Source organism: Mercurialis annua, linkage group LG2 (genome assembly GCF_937616625.2).
Source record: "Mercurialis annua linkage group LG2, ddMerAnnu1.2, whole genome shotgun sequence".
Classification (NCBI taxonomy): domain Eukaryota; kingdom Viridiplantae; phylum Streptophyta; class Magnoliopsida; order Malpighiales; family Euphorbiaceae; genus Mercurialis; species Mercurialis annua.
In genome coordinates this window covers 56,669,228-56,695,213 of record NC_065571.1, presented here as the reverse complement: position 1 = coordinate 56,695,213, position 25,986 = coordinate 56,669,228, and the positions used below count along the sequence as shown (strand labels likewise).

At 33.8% G+C, this 25,986-nt stretch overlaps 6 protein-coding genes across 6 annotated transcripts; 2 read left to right on the top strand and 4 right to left on the bottom strand.

The window, feature by feature from the left end:
- Window positions 1-1,365: 1,365 nt before the first annotated feature.
- On the bottom strand, window positions 1,366-6,373 carry LOC126670013 (nucleotide-sugar uncharacterized transporter 1). Its single transcript, XM_050363667.2, has 7 exons — window positions 5,998-6,373; window positions 5,684-5,817; window positions 5,112-5,317; window positions 4,937-5,030; window positions 3,537-3,703; window positions 3,252-3,422; window positions 1,366-2,377 (listed from the first exon to the last, which is right to left on the bottom strand). Exons 1-7 carry the CDS (start codon window positions 6,086-6,088, stop codon window positions 2,101-2,103), a joined length of 1,140 nt encoding a protein of 379 aa, XP_050219624.1. The 5' UTR covers window positions 6,089-6,373; the 3' UTR covers window positions 1,366-2,100.
- Window positions 6,374-7,974: 1,601 nt separating this feature from the next.
- LOC126668776 (protein FAR1-RELATED SEQUENCE 5-like) lies at window positions 7,975-9,643 on the top strand. The gene is made up of 3 exons (XM_050361953.2): window positions 7,975-8,875; window positions 8,959-9,459; window positions 9,544-9,643. The coding sequence occupies exons 1-3, from the start codon at window positions 8,403-8,405 to the stop codon at window positions 9,641-9,643; spliced, it is 1,074 nt and encodes a 357-aa protein (XP_050217910.2). The 5' UTR covers window positions 7,975-8,402.
- A 2,552-nt stretch (window positions 9,644-12,195) lies between these two features.
- LOC126669531 (putative serine/threonine-protein kinase) lies at window positions 12,196-14,784 on the top strand. The gene is made up of 7 exons (XM_050363020.2): window positions 12,196-12,283; window positions 12,444-12,647; window positions 12,893-13,023; window positions 13,213-13,426; window positions 13,524-13,755; window positions 14,038-14,188; window positions 14,278-14,784. The coding sequence occupies exons 1-7, from the start codon at window positions 12,262-12,264 to the stop codon at window positions 14,602-14,604; spliced, it is 1,281 nt and encodes a 426-aa protein (XP_050218977.1). The 5' UTR covers window positions 12,196-12,261; the 3' UTR covers window positions 14,605-14,784.
- Window positions 14,785-14,913: 129 nt separating this feature from the next.
- LOC126669533 (glutaredoxin-C4) lies at window positions 14,914-16,543 on the bottom strand. The gene is made up of 4 exons (XM_050363022.2): window positions 16,311-16,543; window positions 16,083-16,156; window positions 15,252-15,350; window positions 14,914-15,168 (listed from the first exon to the last, which is right to left on the bottom strand). Exons 1-4 carry the CDS (start codon window positions 16,478-16,480, stop codon window positions 15,095-15,097), a joined length of 417 nt encoding a protein of 138 aa, XP_050218979.1. The 5' UTR covers window positions 16,481-16,543; the 3' UTR covers window positions 14,914-15,094.
- Window positions 16,544-17,116: 573 nt separating this feature from the next.
- Window positions 17,117-18,748, bottom strand: LOC126669532 (embryo-specific protein ATS3B-like). The gene is made up of 3 exons (XM_050363021.2): window positions 18,590-18,748; window positions 18,396-18,503; window positions 17,117-17,711 (listed from the first exon to the last, which is right to left on the bottom strand). The coding sequence occupies exons 1-3, from the start codon at window positions 18,710-18,712 to the stop codon at window positions 17,391-17,393; spliced, it is 552 nt and encodes a 183-aa protein (XP_050218978.1). The 5' UTR covers window positions 18,713-18,748; the 3' UTR covers window positions 17,117-17,390.
- Window positions 18,749-19,852: 1,104 nt separating this feature from the next.
- LOC126668775 (receptor-like protein 7) lies at window positions 19,853-22,924 on the bottom strand. Its single transcript, XM_050361952.1, has one exon. It carries the CDS (start codon window positions 22,922-22,924, stop codon window positions 19,853-19,855), a length of 3,072 nt encoding a protein of 1,023 aa, XP_050217909.1.
- Window positions 22,925-25,986: the final 3,062 nt, after the last annotated feature.

Sequence of the window (25,986 nt, the reverse complement as noted above, 5' to 3'; positions counted from 1 at the left end):
TTAAATCATATATTTTAAAATTTTCTTAGTACAGTTTTTTCTTTTGAGGAAATTTTATATAGTACCTCTTTTTGAAACATAATTGTCTTAACACCTTTTTTTAATTTATTTTCATGTCATACCTTCTTTTAACATGACGTACCTGTTTTAGAGTTTTAATTTCAAAAATATATTTTTTACTTTTTTACGTTTTATGTCTTTTTTTTATAAACTTTTTATTTATTTATTTTGTATTTTATGATGGTGTTTTTATGATCTTTTTCCTATGGTGTTTTTATAGTGTATTTATGGTTTAATTGTATGGGTTTTATTAGCGTAAATACACAAATCAATTCGTTGTGTGCGAAATCGGTAGCTTAAACACCATAAAACATAAACCAGTTAATTATTTACGAAATCAGTAGCAAAAACACCACAAAGAACATAAATCAATTCGTTGTGTACTCAATCAGTAAAATCAAAACAAGAGAATGAATAAGATAACAATTATATGAACAATAAAACAACTATATTAACAAAAGATCAATAGATCAATAGATCTATAATAATTCATGTACAAAAAATCTAGAAAATAAAAAAAAACTAAAAAAATTCTAAACAACCACAAAAAATTTAAAAAACGGAAGATCGATGATGATAGACGAAAATGAAAAAATCACCAGAAGGAAGAGGACGACATTATGGTCGCAGGTCTAAAAAAAGAGATGGAAAATCGTAGATCTAAAAAATAAAGAAGAAATAAGAAATTTGAGAAGAGAGTGAAAGAGAGAGGAGAGTTCGATAAAAATGAGAAAAAAATGGAAGAAAAGCAATGACGCCTTAATTAAGAAATATCATTTTTAAAATTAAGTTAGCAAGTAAAATACCGACTTACATTATAAAAATTGGCCAAAATTATTGTAATTAAATTTCAAAAGTAGGGTATTATATAAATTATTCTTTTTTTATTTGAGATAATAATCTCCTCTATTAGAAACAATTGTTAAGAGAATCAATGAACTGTATAAAAATAAATCGTTTTATTATATTGGCATGTGGTCTATTATCAAAAGTAATTAATCAAGATCATAAAAATAAAAAATTTAAAAAAAAATTAAATTATATTTAAAAAAAATTATTAAAACAATAAGTGAAAAGAAATCGACAGCAATAATATTATAATTAACAATGAAATGTTATTAGATGTTAAAGTTTAGCGTATGCAATCTACATTTGATAAAGGATATAGCATATGCTAAATTCAAACTATAGCCATGACTCAATGTTAGCATCTCATTTTAACATTTGCATTAGAGATGTACAAAGAACTTCAATAATACATGCTTGTAAATCGAACATATAACTGAACACATACAAAAAAAAGAATAACTAAATACTATTTAATTTCTGTAACTTCTGCAAGTCAGCAACTCGTCAATATATACAATGTCGATTGATTCACAGGGGTAAAGCAGGTTGGTACCTACAAAGTAGGCTAATCCTCTAAAAATCCCCTCACCTTTCAACCCCCTTTCGTTTGCACCCTCACCTTTTAAAATCCCCAATTTTACCCTAATTACCACCTTTCACTTTCAATTGCACCCTCGAAATATTAAATTGACCTTTTTTTCACTCAAAAAATTTCAAATCAATATTTTTTATTTTTACTCATTTTCTAAATAGTACTAAATGTTAAAATTTCAATAATAAAAGCATCTTCTCTAAAAAATATTTCAAATATTACTAAATTTCACATTCACTTTTATTTAATTTTACCGTTTTAATTCCATAAAATTAATTAAATTGGATACTATTTATAATATTTGTTGAAATATAAAATATTAATTTGAACTTTTTGCAGTAAAAATAGGTCAATTTAATATTTAAAGGTGTAATTAAAAGTGAAAGGTGGAAATTAGGGTAAAATTGGAGATTTTGAAAGGTGAGGGTGCAAATGAAAGGAAATTGAAAGGTGAGGGGTTTTTCAGGGGATTAGCCTACAAAGTATTAACCTGAGGTTTGGTTCAGACTCACGGCAAGTCAGTCGACACTCTACTTGTAAAATTAGAATTCCAATTGTAAGAAATAATCTAGATCAACAAAAACGATTGACAAAGATAACTACACAGATTCTCCGCCATATCCATCATGGCTATCTCCATTCTCTCGACTCAGCCTAGATTTTGTCGCAGACGACTTCTGCGGAGATGTTTTTCCTGTTTGTGATTTCATATTGTGTAAATTGAGGTAAGTGTAACCGGACATACCCGCAATGGCTGTAAATGCACCAAAAATGCTGGTGGCTCCTGGATTCGAGTCAAAGATATAATAGTTTCCGAGAAGCAAAACGCATGTTTTGAATTGACCAAGAACTACGTGTGAAATGGCAGACGTTGCCCTGCAAATTAATAAAATAAATTGATTCAAAACCAAACACAGAACTAGAGAGAAAACATGTTTATAATTTCAAAATTACAATTTATAACTAAGCTTTATGCCTACTATCTATGTTGCGCGGAAATTTATCAGCATTTGTTTCCTTTTCATAAAAGGCTTCTCTAAAACTGCAAATTTTATATTATAAACTATTCTAGGAGCATGTTGTTTTAAACGATGGCGAATGTTTATGGAATAGAATTCGAAACCGACAAACGAACATTTAAAAGTATAAAAAAGATTCATCGTCCAAATTAGAGTATCTCTTCCGTCTTTTACTTATAAGTTTACGAAAATTAGGAAAACTCAACATGACAGGAAGCCAATACTTCAACTGATAAACGCTTCTAAGAAGGGATACCACATTTCAAAGATCTGGACATCATGCCTAAAGGGTAATGAAGAACATGCAGGAAGCATAACTGGAAACAGGCAACCGGAAATCCAAACAATACAACCAGAAAAGCAAATCAGCAAGTGGAAATGAGAGAAACAGCAAAAACTATTATTTATTGGAGTGAACTTCCCATTCATTAGATAGAGAGCATATTGCGTGATCCGCTCCCAAACTTATTCCAATTCAATAAGAGATCTCGGATTGAATCAGTAATATATTAATGTAGATTTGATCCGAGATCTCTTATTGAATTGCTCATTCAATAAGCATTTTGAGAAAAACATTAATATCTCGTTGTGAAAATCTAAACTATATCTACATACTCCAATAATAGTATCCATATTTAGGTTTATCTAATAACATTTACATACATAAAGTATGAAAGTATAACTTTGTGCAAAAAAATTAGAGATAAAAAAAGAAAATACAAGTCACTCACCCGAGTGCTAAAGCGCCTGACCATTGAAGCAAGAACCCCAGAAAAGCTGACACAAGAACCAATGATGTGTTAGTGGCATTCCATTGATAGGAGAAGACACCTGGCGGATCTAAGAATGGAACCAAAGAAGCCAGGAAAAACAAAGTGATTGGTGTTGTCTTCCACATTAACCTATTCATGGAATTCAGACGTAAGATGCAAAATACAATTTTCTACTCGGATAAATCCAGAGCAGAACAAGTCCGAAATTCTAAACATGGGAGTTAGATAGGTCATGAGACATACGCTAATGCTGTCCAGTTTTCTCGCTGCTGCAGAGTGGACCAGAGGATTTTATTGACAGCACTGGGAATTATCCATGCCAATGCTATACATGCACCAAAAACGCTGAATTGCAAATCAGTTACTGTTGCAACAGAAACACCAATAGACACAACTGTAAGGGCAACAACCTGAAAGATTTGATCGCAAGATTCCAAAAGGACATTGTCAGTCAAAGCTTTAGTGCAGAAGGCATGACTCACTCTACATACAAAATAATCTTGCACATGCAAAGACTTAAAAGCATCTAAACATATACATTTGTATTCACTCAACAAATATTTCTCATATATGGCTTAGTGAAGGATAGACGACTTATAGATGAATTCAGCAAATAATTTTATAGGGATGACTGAGGACAATTAAACAAACTCTACAGTTCATCGTGGTTTTTGCAGAGATTATCTTGTTTTCTTGTGATTTTTGTCTTTCATGCCGGATTTAGCAATTCCATTACCATCTTGCATAATTAAAATGTTATTCAGTTCCGAAGTTTCTTAGTGTGGACAGAAACAGCTTGATTTTGTCTTTCATGATTCTACATAAAGTATTCTACTAGTCTCTATGAATCTATGTACTTTATAAACAAATTATGTTTTGATGAGTTAACAATTATGTGAATAGGAGCGCTGGAGAATCTAACTTTTGTTCTTTTAATCTCTCTCTTCTTCTCCTTTTCTTACCGTCAAACTGTTTCCGCTAGAACATCACATCTATTATTCTCATCTATCTTTCACCTTAGAACAACTTCTACAAACCCAATTTCAACTCTAGAACACTATTTTTGTGAAATCCTTTCCAAACTCATTAAACACCAGTAGACTCTTAATCCATCCAACACCACCACCTCTCACCATTTTACAAGGATTCCAAATCCTTGCAAGATATATTCGGCATTAACCATAGTAACATTCTCATCTATAAGACAATCAAACATGCTCCTACTTTCTTCATCCCTTGAACAAAGAATCACGGTTGATCATGTTTCATCACATTTCAACAAATTGTTTAAAAAAGGTCAAGTCTCGCAGCACACCGGCACCCCTCGACCACCACCAGGAAAGCCATTTATGCTAGATGAGCCTTCCCCAATACCTACAAATTAAGGAGCCCCCTGAACTAAGGATACCTCATATATATGCTAAGTAGCTCATAGGCATAAGAAGGCATAGTCTATTTTATGTTAACTATTTAATTTAAGAGAATCTGTTTGTCAATCAAGCACTTCAAAAATGCAATCCAGAAGGAAAAAAATCCTCCGAGTCATGTTACTGAATAATCAGAAATCATACTTGTAAAGCACATGTTACAAGTAAATTATAATTATGGTGAACAGATATGAACAAACATACGCCGCAGCTTACCTTAGTGAAAGAAACACGCTTTCCAAACCATACGAATTCCAGTAAAACAATTGAAGGTGTAACAGCAATCTTAGCCATCTGATAGAAACCAACACTGACACGAAATAAAGAAAACATTAAAGCGAAATTCAAACAAGAACACACAATGGAATCATAGATGAATAAAACATATAACCTGTTGTACTTCAAGCTGACATTAGCAAGGCCCGTGGATAGAGACATGACAAAGCCGAGAGTAAACAAGGATACAAGACTGGATTTCGAAGGAGGAGAAGCAGGAAGAATAGAACATGCTTTCAAAAGGGCCATCAATATCCAACTTATTAAATAATGAATAAAACTTAAGCAAATTGGGAAATGAAATCCAGCTCCTTGAAGCACCTAATGCAAACAAAAAATCAAAGGAAGTTAACTTAACAGCACAAAAGCTGGAACATTTTTGGGTTATTTGCATATTAAATCTCAATATTTCACTTTTGTAGCAATTCCATCTCAATCTTTAAAACGTTGCATCGCACATTCAGCCTTTCAATTTTTAGCATTGTGTAGCACATTTCCGTTTTTGTACACATTCTGTAGTTTTACATTTGGTGAAAAACGACTATAGGCTACACAATGGAAAAATGCGAAAGGTTGAAATGTGCGATGCTAACATTTTAAAGAACTTGATTAAATCGCTACAAAAGTGAAACATCGTGATTTAGTATACGAGCAAAATAATGAATTACCAAGAGTAAAAAAGTTTACCCATTTATTAATGAAAATAATACTAATAGCAACCACAAAATTGAATGAAAGAGCAACAAAAGGATCACATTTGCGTTGCTCTTGCCGCTTAACACTGTTGAACAACAAAGAACGAACTTCTTCTAAAGCTTTTCCTGAAATTAATGAGCCAAAACCCAAAAGGAAACAAAAATCTATAAGCAAAAAAGATGTCATTTTTGTATAAGCTGTAAATCTGCAATAATATTTAAGGACCCAAATGAAGAATTTACTTAATTACATACTAATGAACAGAACTATAAGAACCCAACTGTGAGAAATTAATGATAAATTACCTCGTTCACCAGCATCACTGTCTTTTCGTTTGAGTATCTTCCTGCCATCTTTCTTAACCAAGAAACTCAAAATCTGACTACTAAACAGCATTTTTCTCTTTAAAATTTTAAAACTAAGCTTAACTAAGCTAGCTAGAATGTGTCTAGGACTTAAAATGTTTTTAAAATTGAGATTGAGTGTTAAAAAGGTGCAGGATAAAATTAACAGAAATGGGGGCGTTGATGGCGGAAATTTAAAAGCTGGCAGGTAGAGAGAGAAAGCTAGAGAGAGAAACAGTGCGAGTGAGTGAGTGAGTCTGACTCACCGACCGAAGCAGAAAAAAAAGAGTCCTAGATTAGTAAGAGTTGTGTGAGTTACTGTCTTTTTCTGTGTCTGTGACTCGGAATTTTTTTGGCAGAAATTAAATTCCAATTTTCTTTTTTTACTAATTATTTATGATTTTGAGCTGTTTTTTAGTAGGTCCTGTAGATTCAAGATTTTCCGGAATTGGATATGATACTTCTTTTTTAAGGTTTGTTTTCAATTTATTAAAGTGCAATTATTGCCTTTAACAAGCTTCAAATATAATATTTGTGGAACTTTTTTTGGACCTACAATGTTAATAAATCATGAGATTTTTTTTAAAAAAGAAAACGGATATAATTCGAAATTGTAGTAGTGATCGCATTTTTTGAATTTTATTATAATTATTTGAAATAATTTTTAAGAGTTTAAGCTGAGCTTGCTTCAAATATCAATTATAAGGGCTCGTGAGACCTACGAACTTAAACGAGTCTCATGTAGTAAATTTTAATTTTTTTTTATTATGTGAACTAATTGTACCTCTAAATTTAAATATATGTAATGTTAATTGGTTAATTATACATTTTATAATAAATTAAATTTGCTATTTTTTAACAATATTTTTATTTTTACGAGCCGAGTTCAAATAGTTCAGATATTGCTTGCAGCTTTTTCGCGGCATTCCTTCTCAGACGTCTTATTTCTCGCCTAGCTTTTTGACTCCGGCTCCGGCTTATTCTTAACACACTGACTTCAATTTCGAGCCTCTGTAGCCATTTAGACATCAGACTCGAGCTCGGTCTAGCTCGAGCTCGGCTCGGTCCATTTAGACCTCTTGCATTCTCGTGTCTAGTAGATATTTATGTTGGTTATGGATAGATGTGGCGAGTCTAATGTGAGATACAGATTTAACAGTATTATATCTGTGAGGGTGTGCCCATGTCAAGTATTAAATCCTTATTATCTTTCGAAGTTGCTTATGTCAGGCGTGAGTTGTCTCAAGATCTTGACATTTTAATTCTAGTAAATTATGGGTTTTGCTATTCGCCGCCCCCTTTTGCTTACCACCGCACAGGCAAAAGACATTTTCTGCCCTTTTAGAAAAATTTGCAAAAAAAAAAAACCAAGATTCTCTCAACTTATTCGAACACATTCGGAAAAATATGTAAAAAGCCGAGTAAAATGACGGATAACGAGTATAATTCGTCGGGAAACGAGTATCGGCATTCGGAAACAAGTTTTTCCGGCTTTTCTGGGGTAATAATTAAATTTTTTAAATATTTTTTTAAATTTTTTCAAGGGGGACGATTGGATTTCACGTTCCCTCCAGAGGAGGGGACGATTGGATTTCACGTTCCCTCCAGAGGAGAGGACGTGAAATTCCACGTCCTCTCCTCTAGAGGGGACGCCAATTTTGGGCGTCCCCTCTTCTAGAGAGGACGCTCGCGTCCTCTCTAGAAGAGGGGACGCCGGCGTTTGGCGTCCCCTCTAGAGGAGGGGACGCCCAACTCTACGTCCCCTCTTCTAGAGGGGACGTGGAGCGCCGGCGTCCTCTCCTCTGGAGAGGACGCCGGCGTCCCCTTTTCCGGCCGCGACCGAAACGTCGCGGCCGGAAATTAATTAATGCTAAAAAAAACGTTGAAATTAACTTTTAATAATTACAGTAATTTTTTATTCCATATTATTACGACTTTTTATTACATATTATTTCGATTTGTTAAACGTAAGTATTTATGTTTTGCAGGTTGATTTAGAAGATTATGGCGGTGATGGAATTGATTACAGCGATTGGTTTAAGCTAGATCATGGGTTTGATAGTGATGTTGAAGCAATTACTTGGGCTAAGAGTACTGCTATAAAGATTGGATTTGAATTAGTCATTTCGTCACATAAGAACGAGGGGAAAAAGAAGCTTCTACGATGTGCTCGGGGTGAGCGTTACAGAGGTTCATTCACAGATTCTGATTCCTTCGTACGGAAAAATACGAAGACAAAAGCGTGTAAGTGCAAATTTAAAATTATTGTCAAATTAGGAAAGACTGCATGGTTTATACTTACAGATCCTGGTATTTCGAGTACACACAACCATGCTCTAGCTGTGTATCCTGAAGGATACCGTCAGATGAGTGGGCTGAGTGGCGAGGCCAAAGAAATTGTGCGAGATATGACTGCGGCACAAGCGAAGCCGTGTTCTATCATGGCAGCTTTAAAAGAAAAAGTACCATCTGACAACCCTAGAATAAAGCAAGTGTACAACTATAGAGAGACTTTGAGAAAGTCTAGCTTTGAGGGTAGAGATGTGGTTGGGCAATTTTATCACATGGCTCAGCAAAATGATTATGTACACTGGACTCTTGCTGAGGAGGATACAGGTGTGTTGACCCATATTTTCATGGCTCATCCTGATTCAGTGAGACTACTTCGTACGTACTACTGGATCATCGGCATGGACTCCACGTACAAGACGAACAAGTACAAGCTGCCTTTTTTGGAGATTATTGGAATGACTCCTTGCAACAAGAACTTCATAATTGCATATGCAATTATGAAGGATGAGACTGAAGGGAGCTACAGATGGGTATTGGAGAGACTGAGGTATTTAATTATAATTATGTTATTTGATATTTTAATGATATTCAAATTCAAATTACTTATTAAATCATCGGGCAATAATGCAGGTGCTTGATTGGGGAACATATTCATCCGAGCGCTATTCTTACTGATCGAGAATTGGGGCTTATGAGACCAGTGTCAGAGGTTTTCCCACGTTCTTCTCATCTACTATGTACGTGGCACATAAATAAGGACGTAGAAGATAGAGTGTACAGAATTAGTGGGAAAAACCAAGAGTTTGCTGAAATTTTCAAGAATAGTACATGGAAGAAAATTATCAGAGCGCCAAGTTTTGATAAATATAACATAGCTGTGGAGCACTTCAGAGATCGGTTTAAAGGTTTTCCAGGGTTGATACAGTACATTGAGGGGACTTGGCTGGGACACAGAGAGAAGTTCGTATCTTGCTGGACGGACTTAGTCCTACATTTTGGAAACACCACCACATGTAGAGTCGAGAGCGCACATGCTCAGCTTAAGCAGTGGCTCAACTCTAGCACCGGTGCTCTGGACACAGTCTGGACGAAGGTCGACAAAGTTATACAGTCGCAGCTGATAGATATCCGGTAACATTCTTCTCGAGTAATATTAGTACTTATACAAACTATGTTGTCATTGTTATTAACATAAATGTTTTAAAATTACTGCAGCAAAACACTTGAGGACTCCAGACGGACTATTGGCTACATCGACGCGGTTTTCCATTTGACAAGCTCTCATGCAGAGTGTCGCATTACTGTCTGGATTTAATATCGAAAGAACTAAGGCGTATGCGAGAATTGAGTACCGATGTCTACGATCGCTGTGGTTGTGTGGTTAGATCAACACATCAGATCCCCTGTGCATGTGAGCTGCGAGCGGTGGTCGATTCAGGTATCACGCACCACTTTCATTGAATACTAATATTAAAAATATTAATATTGTTATTGAAAGCTAATATGTGTTATTTGTAGGTAACCCGATCAGCCTTGACAGTATACACCCGTTTTGGACGAAACTTGTTATTCTCGGCGATGGGTTGGACACATCTGCGCAACCCGATTTTGCTGGTTTTCAGACTGAGGAACATCAGTATTTTCACGAGGTCGCCGAGGAGGTCATGACTAAGGATCCTTCAGTGTTGCGTGATATTTCTCGTATTGTTCGAGAGCGACTTCACCCCGAAGACTTAGGCTACATGGAACCAGAAGTTAAAACAAATGTCAAAGGTCGACCAAAGGGGAGCAAATCAACGAAGCGGGATCCGAGTCGTCATGAGTACAAGGACCGTGTACCTGGTCGTCCTAAATCTTCCAAAGCTCAGAAAAATCGTACATCCGCGTCAGGTAATTATCATCCACTAATATTCGTTATGTACGTCTACTGTAGTAGTATCCTTGTTATTTATAATAATATTTTTTTTATTTCCCGCAGCTGGTTTGCAAAATGCGGAGGTTATTCCAGGATTCCTTTTACCATTCGTTGACGAGCTTGTGGACGTGCGTGGAGACGGCAACTGTGGATTTCGCGTGGTGGCAGACCACATATATGGTGACGAGAAGATGTGGGGAATGACTAGAATGAACTAGAATGAACATTGCAAAAATAAATTATATTAAATTACGGAACGGGCGTCCGGCGTCCCCTCCGGAAGAGGGGACGCCGGACGCCCACGTCTCCTCCGGAAGGGGGGACGCCGTTTCCGGCGTCCCCTCTTCCGGAGGGGACGCCGTTCGTCCCCTCCGGAAGGGGGGACGCCGAAAACGGCGTCCCCCCTTCCGGAGGGGACGCCAGCGTCCCCTGTCCCCTCCGGAAGGGGGGACGCCGTTTCCGGCGTCCCCCCTTCCGGAGGGGACGCCGCACGTTCCCTCCGGAAGAGGGAACGTGGGAAATCCACGTTCCCTCTTCCGGAGGGAACGTGGGATTTCACGTCCCCTCCGGAAGAGGGGACGCCGGTTTCCGGCGTTCCCTCCTCCGGAGGGGACGTGAAATCCCGTTTTCTATTTTTTTAATTGTTTTTTTAAAAAAAAAAACCGAAATTAATAAAAAAAAATACTTACCGGAGGTTGTCGATTTCTATCTCGTTCCAAATCCGACATTTTCGTAAAATATGAATTTGTGAAAAGTTGAATGAGTTGAGAGGATTTAGTATTTTTTTTATGAATTGGTTATCTATTGAAAATGTGAAAAGGGTAAAATTGTCCTTCGCCTGTGCGGTGGTAAGCAAAAGGGGGCGGCGAATAGCAATCCAGTAAATTATTTGATTTTCCATAGAAGGATTAAACCTTTCACGATTTTTTATTTTGCAGTTAATTTTGTGAAATGTAATTAAATTTTGGTAAATATTTTAAGTTTAAAAATTTAATAAACTTGATCATAAAAAAAATTAAAAAGTTCTTTTTATATATAAATATGTCTAATCGGCTATAATTATAATTAGATCAAAATTGACGTTTATTGAAAAATTATATTGTAAATTAAAAAAAAAATAAGAAAATATTAAAAACAAATTATTTTAAGGTCACTGAGCTATATTATAATTAACAGTTTGATACCTCTTGTTTCAAAAGTCTATTTACTGGTCCCTCAGTTTCAATTATGTCAACTATTAGACCCTTCCGTTAATTTCTAACATTTACTTTCAAATGATTTGATACCTCATCTTTAATATCGTAAACATTTTGGTCTCTCACTTTTAATTTTATTAAACGATTTGGTACATCGGTTTTAGTTCCGTTAAACGATTTAGTCACTCAAATTAACGGAAGTGTCTCTCAGCTAACGAAGTCAAAACTGAGGGACCATTAAGTATACTTTTAAAACAAGATATATCAAACTGTTAATTATAATATACCTCAGAGACTTTAATATAATTTGCTCAAATATTAAATATATAGATCAAGCCAAGATTTGTGTTATCATTTATTAAAAAGAATCTTTCGGCACTCAAAGACGCGTATTGAAAGATTGAATATGTAATTATTATTTTTGAAAAATCGAAAAGAATGAGGTTTTAATTGAGATATCATGTATTTTAAAAAATATTAAATTAACTTTAAAAATTTAGATAGATTTTCAACGATTTAATCAAATTAGAATATATTTACAACTTGTGAAAAGTTCGGATCGAAAAAGTTTACTTTTTGGTACAATTAGACCTTATTTTTTCAATTAAGAGCAAAATTACTTAGATGTGGCAATATTAATCTAGAAGTTAAAAGCTATGTGGCATTTTGGAATTTAGTTACGGTCATTTATATATTAATTTGGATACTCCCTTTACCTTCGATTCTTTCAATGTTACTCATCCCTGTCATGCTATACAACACAAAGAAACAATAATAGAAATATAAATTTAGCTTCAGAATTTGTAATTTTACATCTAAACTATGACTCGTGGAGCTTTGGAAGGTATTTATGATTATTCGTTAATAAAATTAATTTTTCTAAGATTAATGGTTATATATATATTACATGCTACTCATGATATAGCTAGTAATAATAATTTGTAAACAATAATTTTATTTTTAGTTTCTTAGTTAATGAATTGTATGCAATTAAACGTGTGCAGTGAGTTCTCCACCTACTCCTAACGTTCCGATGGAGGGCTCGTCGTTGTCATCGCCTTCTTCGTCGCGAAATTCATCTCTCTTCTTTTTCTTGGGAGGGATAATTTTTTTGATAACACTACTCATTCTTATCGTAGTCATATGGAAATTTGTTAAACCGGCAGTATCGATGAGGTTGCTAAAGAGAAACAAAAGCAATAACAAAGGTACTACAATAATTGATAAAGTTTTAATCTAACTAATTCTGTTATAATTTTATTCGCAGAAAAAATTATTTTATTATTAATTTGTGAGAAATTTATCTATTATTATTAATTTCGCTAAAAAAATTAAGTTATATACGTAGAGTTTATGAGACAAATTGATAGCTGTTTCAATTTTTTGACTAGTGTAATAATAAAATTAAAATATGTACTAACTGATCAATAATCTAATTTGTACAACAATGTAGGTGCTTCTGATTTTCTGAGTGGGAGCCTTCGAACGGTAAGCTATTACGATTTCCAGACGTTGAAGAAAGCTACTAATAATTTTAATCCGAGTAATCTTCTCGGAAGAGGCGGATTCGGGCCTGTCTATCGGGTATGGATACGTTAATGATGAATCTAAAATGTTAGTTTTATTTATTAAATTCTTCATCCTGATTTGCTTTCTTACTCTGATAACTTCCTGAAGTGTATTTGCACTGTGAACAAACAATTCATTTAACTTAAACGTAGCTATTATAGTATTATTGGTTGATTACGGACATTTGCCGGTGCTATTTGATAGGGAAAATTAGGCGATGGAAGAGTAGTCGCCATAAAAATGTTGGCGCTTGAAAAATCACAGCAAGGTGAATCGGAATTTCTCTCGGAAGTGAGGATGATCACAAGCATCCAACACAAGAACTTAGTTCGACTTCTTGGCTGTTGCTCTGATGGTGCTCAACGATTACTTGTCTATGAATACATGAAGAATCGGAGCTTGGACCACATCGTATACGGTAAATACCTAAAATGGTTAGCAAGATTTTGCAGAAAATTCCAGTGTACCAAAAGCTTCAGCTAACTTTAATAGATACGCTTGTTGAACTAACGCAGGAAAAAGAGATCAATTCTTGGATTGGAACGCAAGGTTCCAAATAATTTTAGGCGTTGCACGAGGATTACAGTACCTACACGAGGATTCACACGTACGCATTGTTCATAGAGATATCAAAGCTAGTAACATTCTCCTTGATGATAAATTCCAACCAAGGATCGGAGATTTCGGCCTTGCCCGGTTTTTCCCAGAAGATCAAGCTTACCTCAGCACTACATTTGCAGGAACTCTGTAAGTATTTTCTTAACAAAAGCAGCATTAGAAAATCATCCAAGATCACCTTCTACGGATCCCACACTATCCCGGATAATCTAAAAATCCTTATCTCCATTTATTATAGAAATGTCGTTTAGTTTACTGATGCATGTTTGAACGGCCTCAGTTAATTCTATCTTTATTTTATAAGATTCAATACGATCCTTATGAGGTTCCTCTTCTAAATGAAGTCATATTCAAAATTATATGTGAATGTTGAGTTACTAATTGTTCATGTCGTCGTGCTCTATGCTTCAGGGGCTATACGGCTCCAGAGTATGCAATAAGAGGAGAGCTATCCGAAAAGGCAGACATTTACAGTTTTGGAGTGCTTGTGCTTGAAATCATCAGCTGCAGGAAAAACACGGATCTAACTCTTTCATCCGAAAAGCAGTATCTCCCTGAATATGTACGCAATTGTCAATTACATCCGCCAAAGTACTCGGAATACGAAATCTGAAAACCTGCTAACAAATTTTACATAATTTTCCTTGGCAGGCATGGAAGTTATACGAGAGGTCTAGTGTGACTGATATAGTCGATCCTCGAATGCGAGAACATGGGTTCGTAGAAAAAGACATCTTGCACGCAGTAGACGTAGCTTTGTTGTGTCTTCAACCTCATGCGAACCTGAGGCCTCCGATGTCGGAAATTGTTGCCATGTTAACATGGAAAAAGGAAATGATGGGAACTCCTCTTAAGCCAGCTTTCTTAGAAAGAAGACGCCCCATAAATGATTATCTTTCTTGGGATACCGTATCCGAAGTTTTTCCTTCTCCTCCTCTGCCCAGTGATTGTTCATCATTACCCCGGCTACCAAATTGATTACGCGAATACATCTAATCTCAAGGAAAATGACAACAAAATCATGTAAATTAGCATCATTCTTTTTTGAAATAATGTTGTCTTAATACACTCTTATAGCTTGGTTATTGAAATTACACACTGTAACATTGGGGGATTAGTGTTTTTTGGAGTGCAATTGAATTACAAATTTACAGTAAATTACATTTTTTTCAAAAGGTTGCGTAATTGATGCTTGCTGCCAAATATGATCAAAGTTTCAACCATCAAAAGTTTGATAGTATTTGCGAGCATCAATAACTATTTCTACGCAATTTGAAGGAATACGAATTGGGAACAACTGTCGGATTGCATTGATATTCATATAACCACTAAAAGCAATATCAATAGCTTGAAGAACTTTCTCATCTAACCAGATACACCAAAACACAAAATTCTACCTTATTGTTCATCTCAAGGAAGTGTTCACTCTATGTTTATTCAGATAATGAAGAGCGACTAAAGAACCGGATCAAAGATCATCCTTACCCTCACTGATGCCTAAAAGTTTAGCCAGTTCTCCACTTTCGTAAGCATCCACGGTATCTGTTACCAAGAAATCACAGAGACTTATGTAAAATTTTAGATAAATTTTTCCGCATTTGGTACAACATGTAAGTAAGGCTTACCATCAGAGCCGCCAATGTGCTTTCCATCAATAAAGACTTGAGGAACTGTACGCCTACCAATTTTTTTGCTCAAAGCGTTCTGAATGAGATTCCCATCATCTGTACGACAAAGCAAACATTCCATACTCAATTCTCCTTGCACTTAATTCCATCCCAATAATGATGAAAAATAAGACATAACGACTTAAAATTTGAAATATTTGTCAATTATACCATCCTTTCGACTTTTTCTATTGAGCTCAATAATTTCAATTTTTTTTTCAATTTTACCATTCTGTTCAAATTGAATAAATCCGTCACGTCATCGCATTTGACACGCGAACTGAAAAATTAAATGTAAAACAAACTCTACTAACCAGAATACCTTGAATTGTAAAATAGAATTCAATGTATATACATCTTCGATCAAAAAACAAAATTACATAAGTTTTTGTTTTTAGACCGAATTATGAATTATGGGATAATTTGTAAAGCATACTAGTCGGCATTTGTTCGAATTGAAAGATTGATTGTATTTCACTAGCATTAGGCCTAAAATCAAACCAGAAACATAGAGTATATAACCGATAAGCAAGTCCATTTTAAATAAAGAAGAACTCGACACCACATCAGAAGATTTACACAACATGAAAAAGAAAATCAATAATGCACATTCCTATAATAAAGTAGGTAACATTGATCAAATCTATGATTACTTGAAATCACTGCGATTGTGGGAGGAAATGAACTCATGGCATTAGCAGAATGCTGCTAAACGCTTATACCATTTGAGCTATAGCTCGTCGCAATCCATAAAATTAAAGAAAAAATCAGCAAAAAAAAGTGACAAACCTCTCTCATCAAGCTCCACAACATAAGGTTTCTGGTTCAACTCTTTGAAAACCGCTTTGGCCTTCTTACAGTATCTGTACAGTACATACAAAACCACCATTGTTAACTCCGAAACCAGCATTCTGGTAAATTTATGGATTATTACAGATCTTGCTAAATTAGTTAAATTTATGAAATGGGCATTGGAAATATAAGATGAAAATGCGAATTAAATGAAGAAGAATTTACGGGCAATAGGATTTGGAGAAGATGACGATCTTGTGAGCAGCGATGGTTTTCTTGACGAATTTAGACTCAGTGGTGGCGGCGTATGCGAAGCTGAAAGAGGCTGCGATTACTGCTAAAACTGCAGCTGTTGCCAAGATAGATCTTGCGCTTATTAACCTTCCCATCTCCATTGATTTGCAGGGTTTAGTTATTGCCAGATTTTGAGTTCACAAATTTTACGATTATGGATGTTAAATTGTTAATACATAAAAATGAGGGCTTCTGATTGAATTTTTCAATTTTATTTCTCCGGTCCCTCGTGTCAAAATTTGTTGCTCTTTTGGTCCCTGTACAATCGATTAATTTTGTCATCATTAGGAAGGGTGAATTTTAGCGTTTGCGAGATAAATTGAACACGATTTTAACAGAATGTTGTTTTACTATTTGACCTACAATTAGTTATTTTGTGGACATAAATTTTAAGGCGGAGACACTCGCTGTTAATTTACTTATTTATTAATTATGTGATTATTAATTTTAGAATTTGCAACAAACTAAAAGTTAAGTGAAGCTTTTAATATATCAAGAGGGTTATGATGAAATGTATTGTATAAGTAATAAAGAGCTAGTTCAAAGAGCTGAATTGCATTGATTTTATAAGTTAAGAATTGAGTTGCATTGAATGAGAATTTAGGTGCTAATAATCCTTTCATAAAAGTTACAAACGTATTTACATTTTCTATTAATTTTAAACAAAACTAATAAGTACTATAAAAAAAATTAATTCCAAAAAAGTAATATAAACACTCTTAAAAATGCAATCAAAATTGAACATATCAAAATATATTATTTAAAATATAATGAATAATTAATAAATTATTGTATTTTAAAAATAACGTGTAATACATTTATCTTACAAACAATACCAAAGATCAATTGATTCGCGGTTGGTTAGACTCAGCCGGCTTAACTCAGATTTTTTATTAATAAAGGCACACAAATGAGCGAGATATATCAGTCGGTATAAAAGAGGATTCTAGCACAGCTTTACGACAACTCCACCTCAAACCGGACACCGTATTACTATAAATTTGAACATCATCATATGATGAGAGTAGCAAGAAGAGCCAGGAAGGGATACAACAACAATCCTGCAAGTGAAGAAGAAGCACTACTAGCAGTAGCACAGTGATTAAATCCAGACCAAGTACCATTTTCAATAGATCTATAGAAGTTAAATTGCGGCGGAAATGAATTATAGCCGTAAATCTTGACGCTTCCGGGGATCCAATCATCACTTCCGCTTCGATACAGATACACATAGCACACGGCAGATGTACACGGACCTTTCATATGGTATGTATCAGAAGAGCACCTTCTGAATTTACTTATTGACGAACCTCCCAAATTTGCTGCATATATCTACAATTGTGCATTCAGTTTATGAGTTCAATAATCATCCCAAACTTTTAAAGTTCGTAAACATATCAGAATTTGACAATTTTGCTATAAATCTATCCATTTATTCCAATCAATTTAATTGTCCAAATTTTCACCTCACCATAAAATTCATTTGCCTTTTCGTTTATTTTCGAGAACTCGCATTTTTTATTTTAGCTTCAAAAAAATAGAGAACTTAAAATTGAATTTTGCAATTGTTGTTTTTAAATTGAATATAAGAATTAGAGTTTGCGCTTCTGAAAAATAAATTTTTCTAATTAAAAATTTAATATAAAAATTCAATTAAAATTGGATTAGCAAATCATATAAACAAAATTTAAAATTATTTTTGGACTTCTTAATAGTCCGGTGATCAATGGTTAAAAACAAATCATTTGATACTTCTTTTAAAAATAAAACACTAACTAAGAAGAAATAAAAATTTAAGTACCGAAACAATTTATCATAAAAATTCCAGACACCGATACTGTAATTCTTCCTTTCAAAATATCAAAACAGGTCAATCTGATCAAATTACTTATCTAAGCTAATTAGTTGAACATTACACAAAGCAAACATAATTTAATTTATGGAATGAATTTCTAAATCAAAAAATAATCCAATTTTCGCTTTTCTTTAGGGGAAAAAAAGAAGAAAAAAATCGACCTGGTGGCCGGAAGCGTCGCCGAAAGCAAGATCGATTCGATCGCGAGTGTATTCAGGAGAGGAACAGCTGGTCGTTATGGTCACCGTATATCTACAACTCTCTAATTTCTGTTTTATTTAACAAAAAAGAAGCAAAATCAGTTTTAATTAAGTAACTAATTAAGAGGTTAAAACTGAAAATTAATGAAGTAGACCTGGAGTATAGTGAGATTGAAAGCATCTGTAGGTAGAAGAAGATGATCATCGGCTTTTGACATTGAAAATAAAAGTTGCAGCGCCATGGCTATGCCAAGCATCATCGCACAGAGTTTTTCCATTTTCAGTGATAGAGAGCCACTCAAAGCCACAAAATCAAACTTCTTTTATCTTTTTAGCTTAAATACTAATTCACTCCCTCAACTTATACATATGTATGAACTTTACGTTTTTAATTTATTTGGTTTTTGAAATTTTATTTGAACTTATTTGGTTTTTAAACTTTACGTTTTTAGCTTACCTGGTCCTTGAACTTCTATTTGATCTTATTTGGTCCCTAAATTTTATATTTTTTTAGTTTATCTGGTTCAACTTTTATCTGTTTGAGGATTCGAGAAAGCAAAAAAAATCAAAGTTCAAGGACCGAATAAGACCAAATGAAAGTTTAGATAAAATAAACTAAAAATGTAAGGTTTAAAAATCAAATAAAACTAAATAAAAATTCAGAGATTAGATAAATTAAAAACGTAAAATTTAGGAATTTTAAGATGAACTAATCATAAATTCTAATACACTTATGTTTTCCTAATACCTCATGTTAACTTTTATCCAAATGGCTTAAAAGGCCAATTTTTTTTAATGTGTCGTCACTTCTAATTAAATCTTTTAAAAAGCTAATTTTACCAAATTTATAATAAGTACATTTTAATTTTAATTTTAGTCAATCACTCATTTGCCACATGTCAACTTCCGGCTACCACCTAAGCATTTTTGGCGAGAAATATCAAAATGAAAAAAAATGAAAGTTCAATGATTAAAAAGAAAAAAAAAATAGTTTAGTGACTGAAATATAAAAACTCAAAAGTTTAGTGATGGTTAGGATCAATTACCCTAATTGAAATATATTTAAAAATTGATATTTTTTTGATAAAAAATAAATGATTAGCTAAAATTGAAAATTGGTGTCTTTAATTAGGTTTGGTTAGAATTGACTTGATCCAAAAAAAATTGGTGTTTCTCAGACATTCAATCTTATTTTTAATCAACTCTATCTTTTAATAAAAAGTATATTTATTTGATGAATTTTAAACACAATTAAAAAGGTTGCTTTTTTTAATCAACTCTATTTTTTTTTTTTTTGTTATTTCAATAGCTCAAGTGCCAAGTATATGGCAACTTTGTTTTTGAACCTGTCGATCATCTTTGATTTCCATGCATTACAGAATTATTTACCCTCAATTTTTCAAGCTTCTCTTAATTCCTCACCTCTTGTTTTTCTTTGTAAATCTTTTCCTAAACCAGTATTGTTTTCTTCTAGCGAACTCGTTCCCGGCTACTACTCCAACCGCCACCCCACTTGCATACCCCATTGAAACTATAATCGAATTTATTTGGAATTCTGATTCGAATGATACTTCTTCTATGAATGATGGAGGTGCAAATACTGGCGTGAGTTTTGAATTTCCGCATTGCTTCGTCCAAGTATCCACCCACAGGTTCGGATTCCCTTCATATGATCTTGATTCAAAAGTGCAAAACTGATTTCCCTGCGGCATAGGTCCTGAAAGATCGTTAAACGACACGTCAAACGATGAGAGCGAAGTCAGTTCGGTGAGCTTCATAGGAATCTGCCCTGAAAGTTGATTCTTGGAAAGATCCAAGCATTCTAATGCCTTTAAATCTGCCAAAGAAGACGGGATGGCACCCGTAAAAGTGTTGCCAGAAAGGTTTAAGAGCTGAAGGCCTTTAAGATTTCTGATAATGTCAGGAATTTCTCCTTGAAATTTATTGTTGGATAGATCCATGCCCACCAGAATATCGGGGATCTTCATGTAATTCATTTCCAAGCCTTTGTTGTACAATGTCATTGAGTAATCATAGTACCCAAAATAAGAAAACGCGAAGATAGAATTCGGGATCATATAATCTTGCATGTATGTCATCCGGCTCGTGTTTCTGACTTTCATGGCGTTCAGAATGTGAAGGAATTTTGACGGAATCTTTCTGCTGAAATGATTATTCGACAAATCCATGACTCGAAGGTTGGAGAATCCAGTGGCATCTAAATTTTCCACCCTACCATAAAAACCATTAGACCTTAGAATTAGAATTTTCAACTTGGAAAGACTGCCTAACCAAGAAGGGAATACGTCAATAATTTGATTGCTTCCGAAATCAATCATCTCCAATGACAAACAGTGCTGTAAGGATCTTGGTACTCGCCCTTGTAATTGATTGTGGCTCATACTAATCATTTTCAGCTTACAATCATTTCTCCACATTGACGGAATGGTTCCGCGAAAGCTGTTTCTTTTAAGATCCAACAGCAATAAGGAATTACTAAAATTTCCTAGACATTCGGGAAGCTTTCCGTGAAAATTGTTGAAGGACAAATCAAGTGTTTGAAGCGAATTCAAATTGCAAACTGAAGGTGACAATTCACCTGATATCTTGTTGTGCGAAACTAGGTAGAAATAAGTCGATGATGGGGGCATCGGAAGAGATCCTTGCAGCATATTATACCGAAGGTCTAGACTACGTAGTCGGGACAATTGAAGAATGGTTGAATCTTTACGAAAACCAGTTAAATGGTTACGCGAAAGGTTTAAAATTTCCAAGGATTTTAGACCTGTCCAAGACGGAATTTGGCCGTGAATATTGTTGGAGGAGAGGTCTAGAAATGTCAACTTATCTAATTGGTTATGTAATAAGAAGCTCGGAAACTCGGATAAATTGCAGGACCCCAATCCGAGGAGATAAATATTTTTGAAGCTTGTATTTGTCATAGTTTTGGCTACCAATGATACATGATTATCTGATAAAGAAAGAGTGTGTAAATACTTTAACTCGGAGAATATATTGAACTCCAACATGCCAGTCAACTTATTTGAGCGAAGATTAAGATTCCCAAGATTGTTGAGCCGAGATAAATTGGTAGGAATTCGGCCTTCGAGTTTGTTAAATGAAAGATCCAAGTGAGACATGACGGTAAGATGGCCAATCTGAGACGGAATTTGACTAGATAATCGGTTGTGTGACAAGTCTATATGTTTAAGTTTGGTGAGGTTCATGAGGCTTGATGGGATCGGACCAGTAAGTAGATTATTATGCATAGTAAGATGAGAAAGTTGAGTGAGGTTCATGAGAAAAGATGGGATCTCACCACTCATATTGATTCTGTTCAAGAACAGTTGAGTGAGCTCGGTGAGCTTACCGAGCCAGGGGAATGAAAAAGTAGTCGAGGGGTGATAGTTGAAGTGATTATTTGAGAGGTCTAAATACTGAAGCTTGGTAAAATTAGAGAATGTGGGTGGAATCGGATGGGTGAAGACGCAACCCGTGATGGTGAGTAACTTCAAGTGGACGAGGTTTTCAATGGAGGCAGGGGTGAAATTGCAGTGAGATAGCTGAAGCTTTTCCATGTAGATAAGGTTTCCTATTGAAGCAGGTATCTGTGTAGTTGAAAGTGTGTTTGTTTGAAAGAGGTTCAGTGACTTTAGAGGTCTCCCCAATCGAAAATTCGGGAACTCAATTTTAAGATACGGGTTATAGCTCAGGTCGAGTATTTTCAGATTCGGGAGTTGGAAGACATCAACTGGAAATTCGCCTATTAAACGACATGTAGCAAGCCGAAGAGATTCTAAAGATAAAACATTTGAAAGAAGCTTCGGAACACTTGAAGAAATGCTTACATACGAGAGATGAAGTTGCTTCAAATTGGTAAATTTTAGAACAATATCACTAAAACTAGGCCTTTGCAGGTTCAGGCCGTAGTTATTAGATAGGTCGAGGGAAGCCAAGTTTGAGAGATTCAGAAGCTGTGGTGGGATTTGGCCAGAAAAAAATGAATTGGAGAAGTTGAGATACATTAGACTTGAGAGCTCGTCTATTCGCGACGGAATTTGCGACGAGCGGAAGTCATTATAGGCTAGGTTCAGGCTTTGAAGGTGAACAAGTGCAAAAAGGGTTGAATTAGAGTTGATAGAAGCTGAGATACAACTGTTGCTGAGATCCAAGCTTATGACATGATTACTTTCATTTTCACACCTTATGCCTTCCCATGCACAACAATCACCTAATATTTTCTCGTCCAAGACTTTCGAAAGTCCGTTGCTAAATCCTTGTTTTCTAGTAGTTTTCCATGACTCAACTTTCGAATAATCAGAACGAGAGTAGCAATTGTTGCTACTCGAAAAGCTCTCTCTGAATTGCAACAATGCCGACCTCTCGTCATCGCGGCAGCGTTGCTTTATAGACGAGGACGCCGGTAAAAATAATGCTGCCAAATTATACAGTATGAAAAAGAAAATTGCATAATTAGAAGAGAATTCCATAGGCCGAAAAATATAATTATCGAGCAACTTTAGTGTATAGTCTCAACTTATATACTATCTTATAGTCTCAACTTATATCTTACTATATCAAATTCATTTTTTTTTTCACTCACTATCTTATTAAATTCATGATACAATATTAATTATACATCAATTCAATTCTTAACGGTCAACAACCAACTTAGCCGGCCACTCACTCAATGGAAACTATATATACAGACATACCAACTTAAATATTATTTAGCCGGCCACTCACTTGATGATATAAACACATTACCATAAAATAGAAACGTTCAATTTGTCATAGCCTTTGTCAAACAAAAGAAATTACAAATTCAATTTAATTAAGTTTACGTGTAAATTGCTTTGCAATCTTGATTTAATATCTATATCTATAGTGTACTATTATTTTAAACTTCAAATTAAGCATCATGAATATTTTAATAAGTTGATTAACTATAAATTGCCAAATGGAAATTTGTTTGTTTTAAATTGATTTATTTATTTTTATTAAATATAATTTTATATTAATTAATACTAATATTCATAAGTTATAAAATATAAAATATAAAACTTAGTTAAAATTATAGAATTAAATTGTCTAATGGTTATAAAATTTCAAATTCATGGACAACGGGTGAAAATAAGCCATTTTAGAAGCCCTATGTTCCATTTTGGAATATTTTATTTTAAAACTTTTATTTCTATTTTTAGAAAAAAATTACACAAAATTTCTATATTCTTTTTTAAATTTCCTTAAAAGAACTTATATTGAAAATTTCACTATCATTAATGAGTGTAATATAAAAAAATAGTACTTAATATTTTTTAGTACTTTTTTAATTTGTGTGTAACATAAAATAGAACTTCTAAAATGGGACGGAAGGAGTAGCTGTTTTCGGAAAACTATTTGTAAAAATATTTTTTTATATTTTTTAATAAAATATACTCTTTTGTAGCTATCCGTAGATTGTTAGTAGATTTTCCATATATTTTTAAAAATAATTTTTCCGTCTCATAAAAATAGAAAAAATAGTCTTTCACGAGAATTAAAAAATTTATTAATTATGATTAATTTATTAAAATTTTCTTATACTAACACTTTTAAAAAAATTCAAAAGTGAACCATTATAAAAATACTATTTTTAATGCCCATACAATATAATTATAAAAATATTTTGATAATTTTATTTTTAATTAGCATTAAATTTCTATTTTTTTCCTACACTACATTTTTCCTATTTTATTTACAATTTTACATTGTTTTTTTTGTCTTTACTTTTCTAAATTTTTTTTTACGAAAAATACCGTTTTTTTAATTTCACAAATACCTTTTTCACTTTTTAATGATTTATTCTTTTTTTATAGATTTTTTTCTCCTGGTATTTTTTAATTATTTTATCGTGCTTTTAGTGTAACTATGGTTAGGGATGGCAATGGGGCGGGGTGGGGACGGGGAAGCCATCCCCATCCCCATCCCCGCGTCTATGGGGAATCCCCATCCCCTTCCCCGTTTAATTAATGGGGATAAAATCATCCCCGTCCCCATCCCCATGGATTCCCCATCTCCATGGGGATCCCCGTTCCCCGTACAATTAAATATAATTTATAAATAATTTTATTATTTTCATAAGATATTTGAAAAAAAAATCATTATAAAAAATACTATTACCTTTTATAATATTATATATTTAAAACTAAATAGAAACTAATAAAAAAATTATGTTAAGTTATTTAAAATTATAAATAACATACTAAAACTTATAATATAATATAAATATATATAAATATAAATCGGATCCCCATGGGGACGGGGATGGGGATCCCCATGGAGTGAGGACTATACTCCCCGTCCCCTCCCCATCTCTGTGGTTGGGGAATGATTTTCCCCCATCCCCATACCCATGGGGGTAATTGGTGGAGATTCTCCGCCTCATTAGGGGCGGGTCCCCACGGGGAACGGGGAATCCCCTCCCCATTGCCATCCCTAACTATGGTGTATTATAGTGTATCTATTGTGTTTTTTAGTGTAATTATGGTGTTTTTATAGTGTAATAATAGTGCATTTATGACATTTCTGTAGTATTTTTATGGTGTATATCATAAAAACACTGCAAATACATCATAAACACTGCAAATGCACCATAGATATACTAAAAAAATGGCAGAAATACACAAAAATATAGATATACCGAAAAACACCAGAAATACACTATAAATACACCAAAAATAAAATGTAACGTAAATATATTATAAAAATACTAGAGATAATAAATCAATTCGTTCTATACAAAATCAGTAGCATTAAAATAAATAAATAAATCAATAAATAAGAGAAAGACAAAATAATTATATGAACAATAAAACAATTTTATAAACAAAAAAATCATAGATTTACAATAATTTATTTATAAAATGTTTAAATCATCACAAAAAAATCTTAAAAAATTACAAAACATATAAGAACGATGTCGAGAAATCCATATCGCTAACGGAGGAGTCGAACGGAAAAGCGCAAACGGAAGAGATGAAAGAAAAAGCGACCGGAAAAGACGAGAAACTCATCGGAAGTAGACGAACGGAAAAACGAGCGAAAGAGACGAACAGAAAAGCAACCTGAAGAGACAAACGGAAAAAAAGAAAAAAAGAAGAGAGAATTTTGAGAGAAAGAGAGAGAAGAGGGAGAAAAGAAAGTGTGACTATTTAAATTTTAACCCAAAATGAGATAAAACTTCTATATATAGTAGGTATTTTTGTAAATATATTTGTCATTAGTGTAGAGTGGAAAATTACAAAAAGATGGACAAATTTGTTGTAAATATATTACAAAATGAAGTATTTTAAAAATAATCCCATAAAGAATGACCAATTTTTTGTACGGGACGGAGGAAGTATATATGTAAAAAAAATACTCCCTCCGTTTCAAATTGATAGGCAATTTAGGATAAATATGGGTATTAAAAAATTTATTTTTTTAGATAAAATGACTTAATACATAAAATTAATACCATAGTTGTTCTCATTTAATATAACGGTAATTTTTGTAATCTAGTGATTTTTTT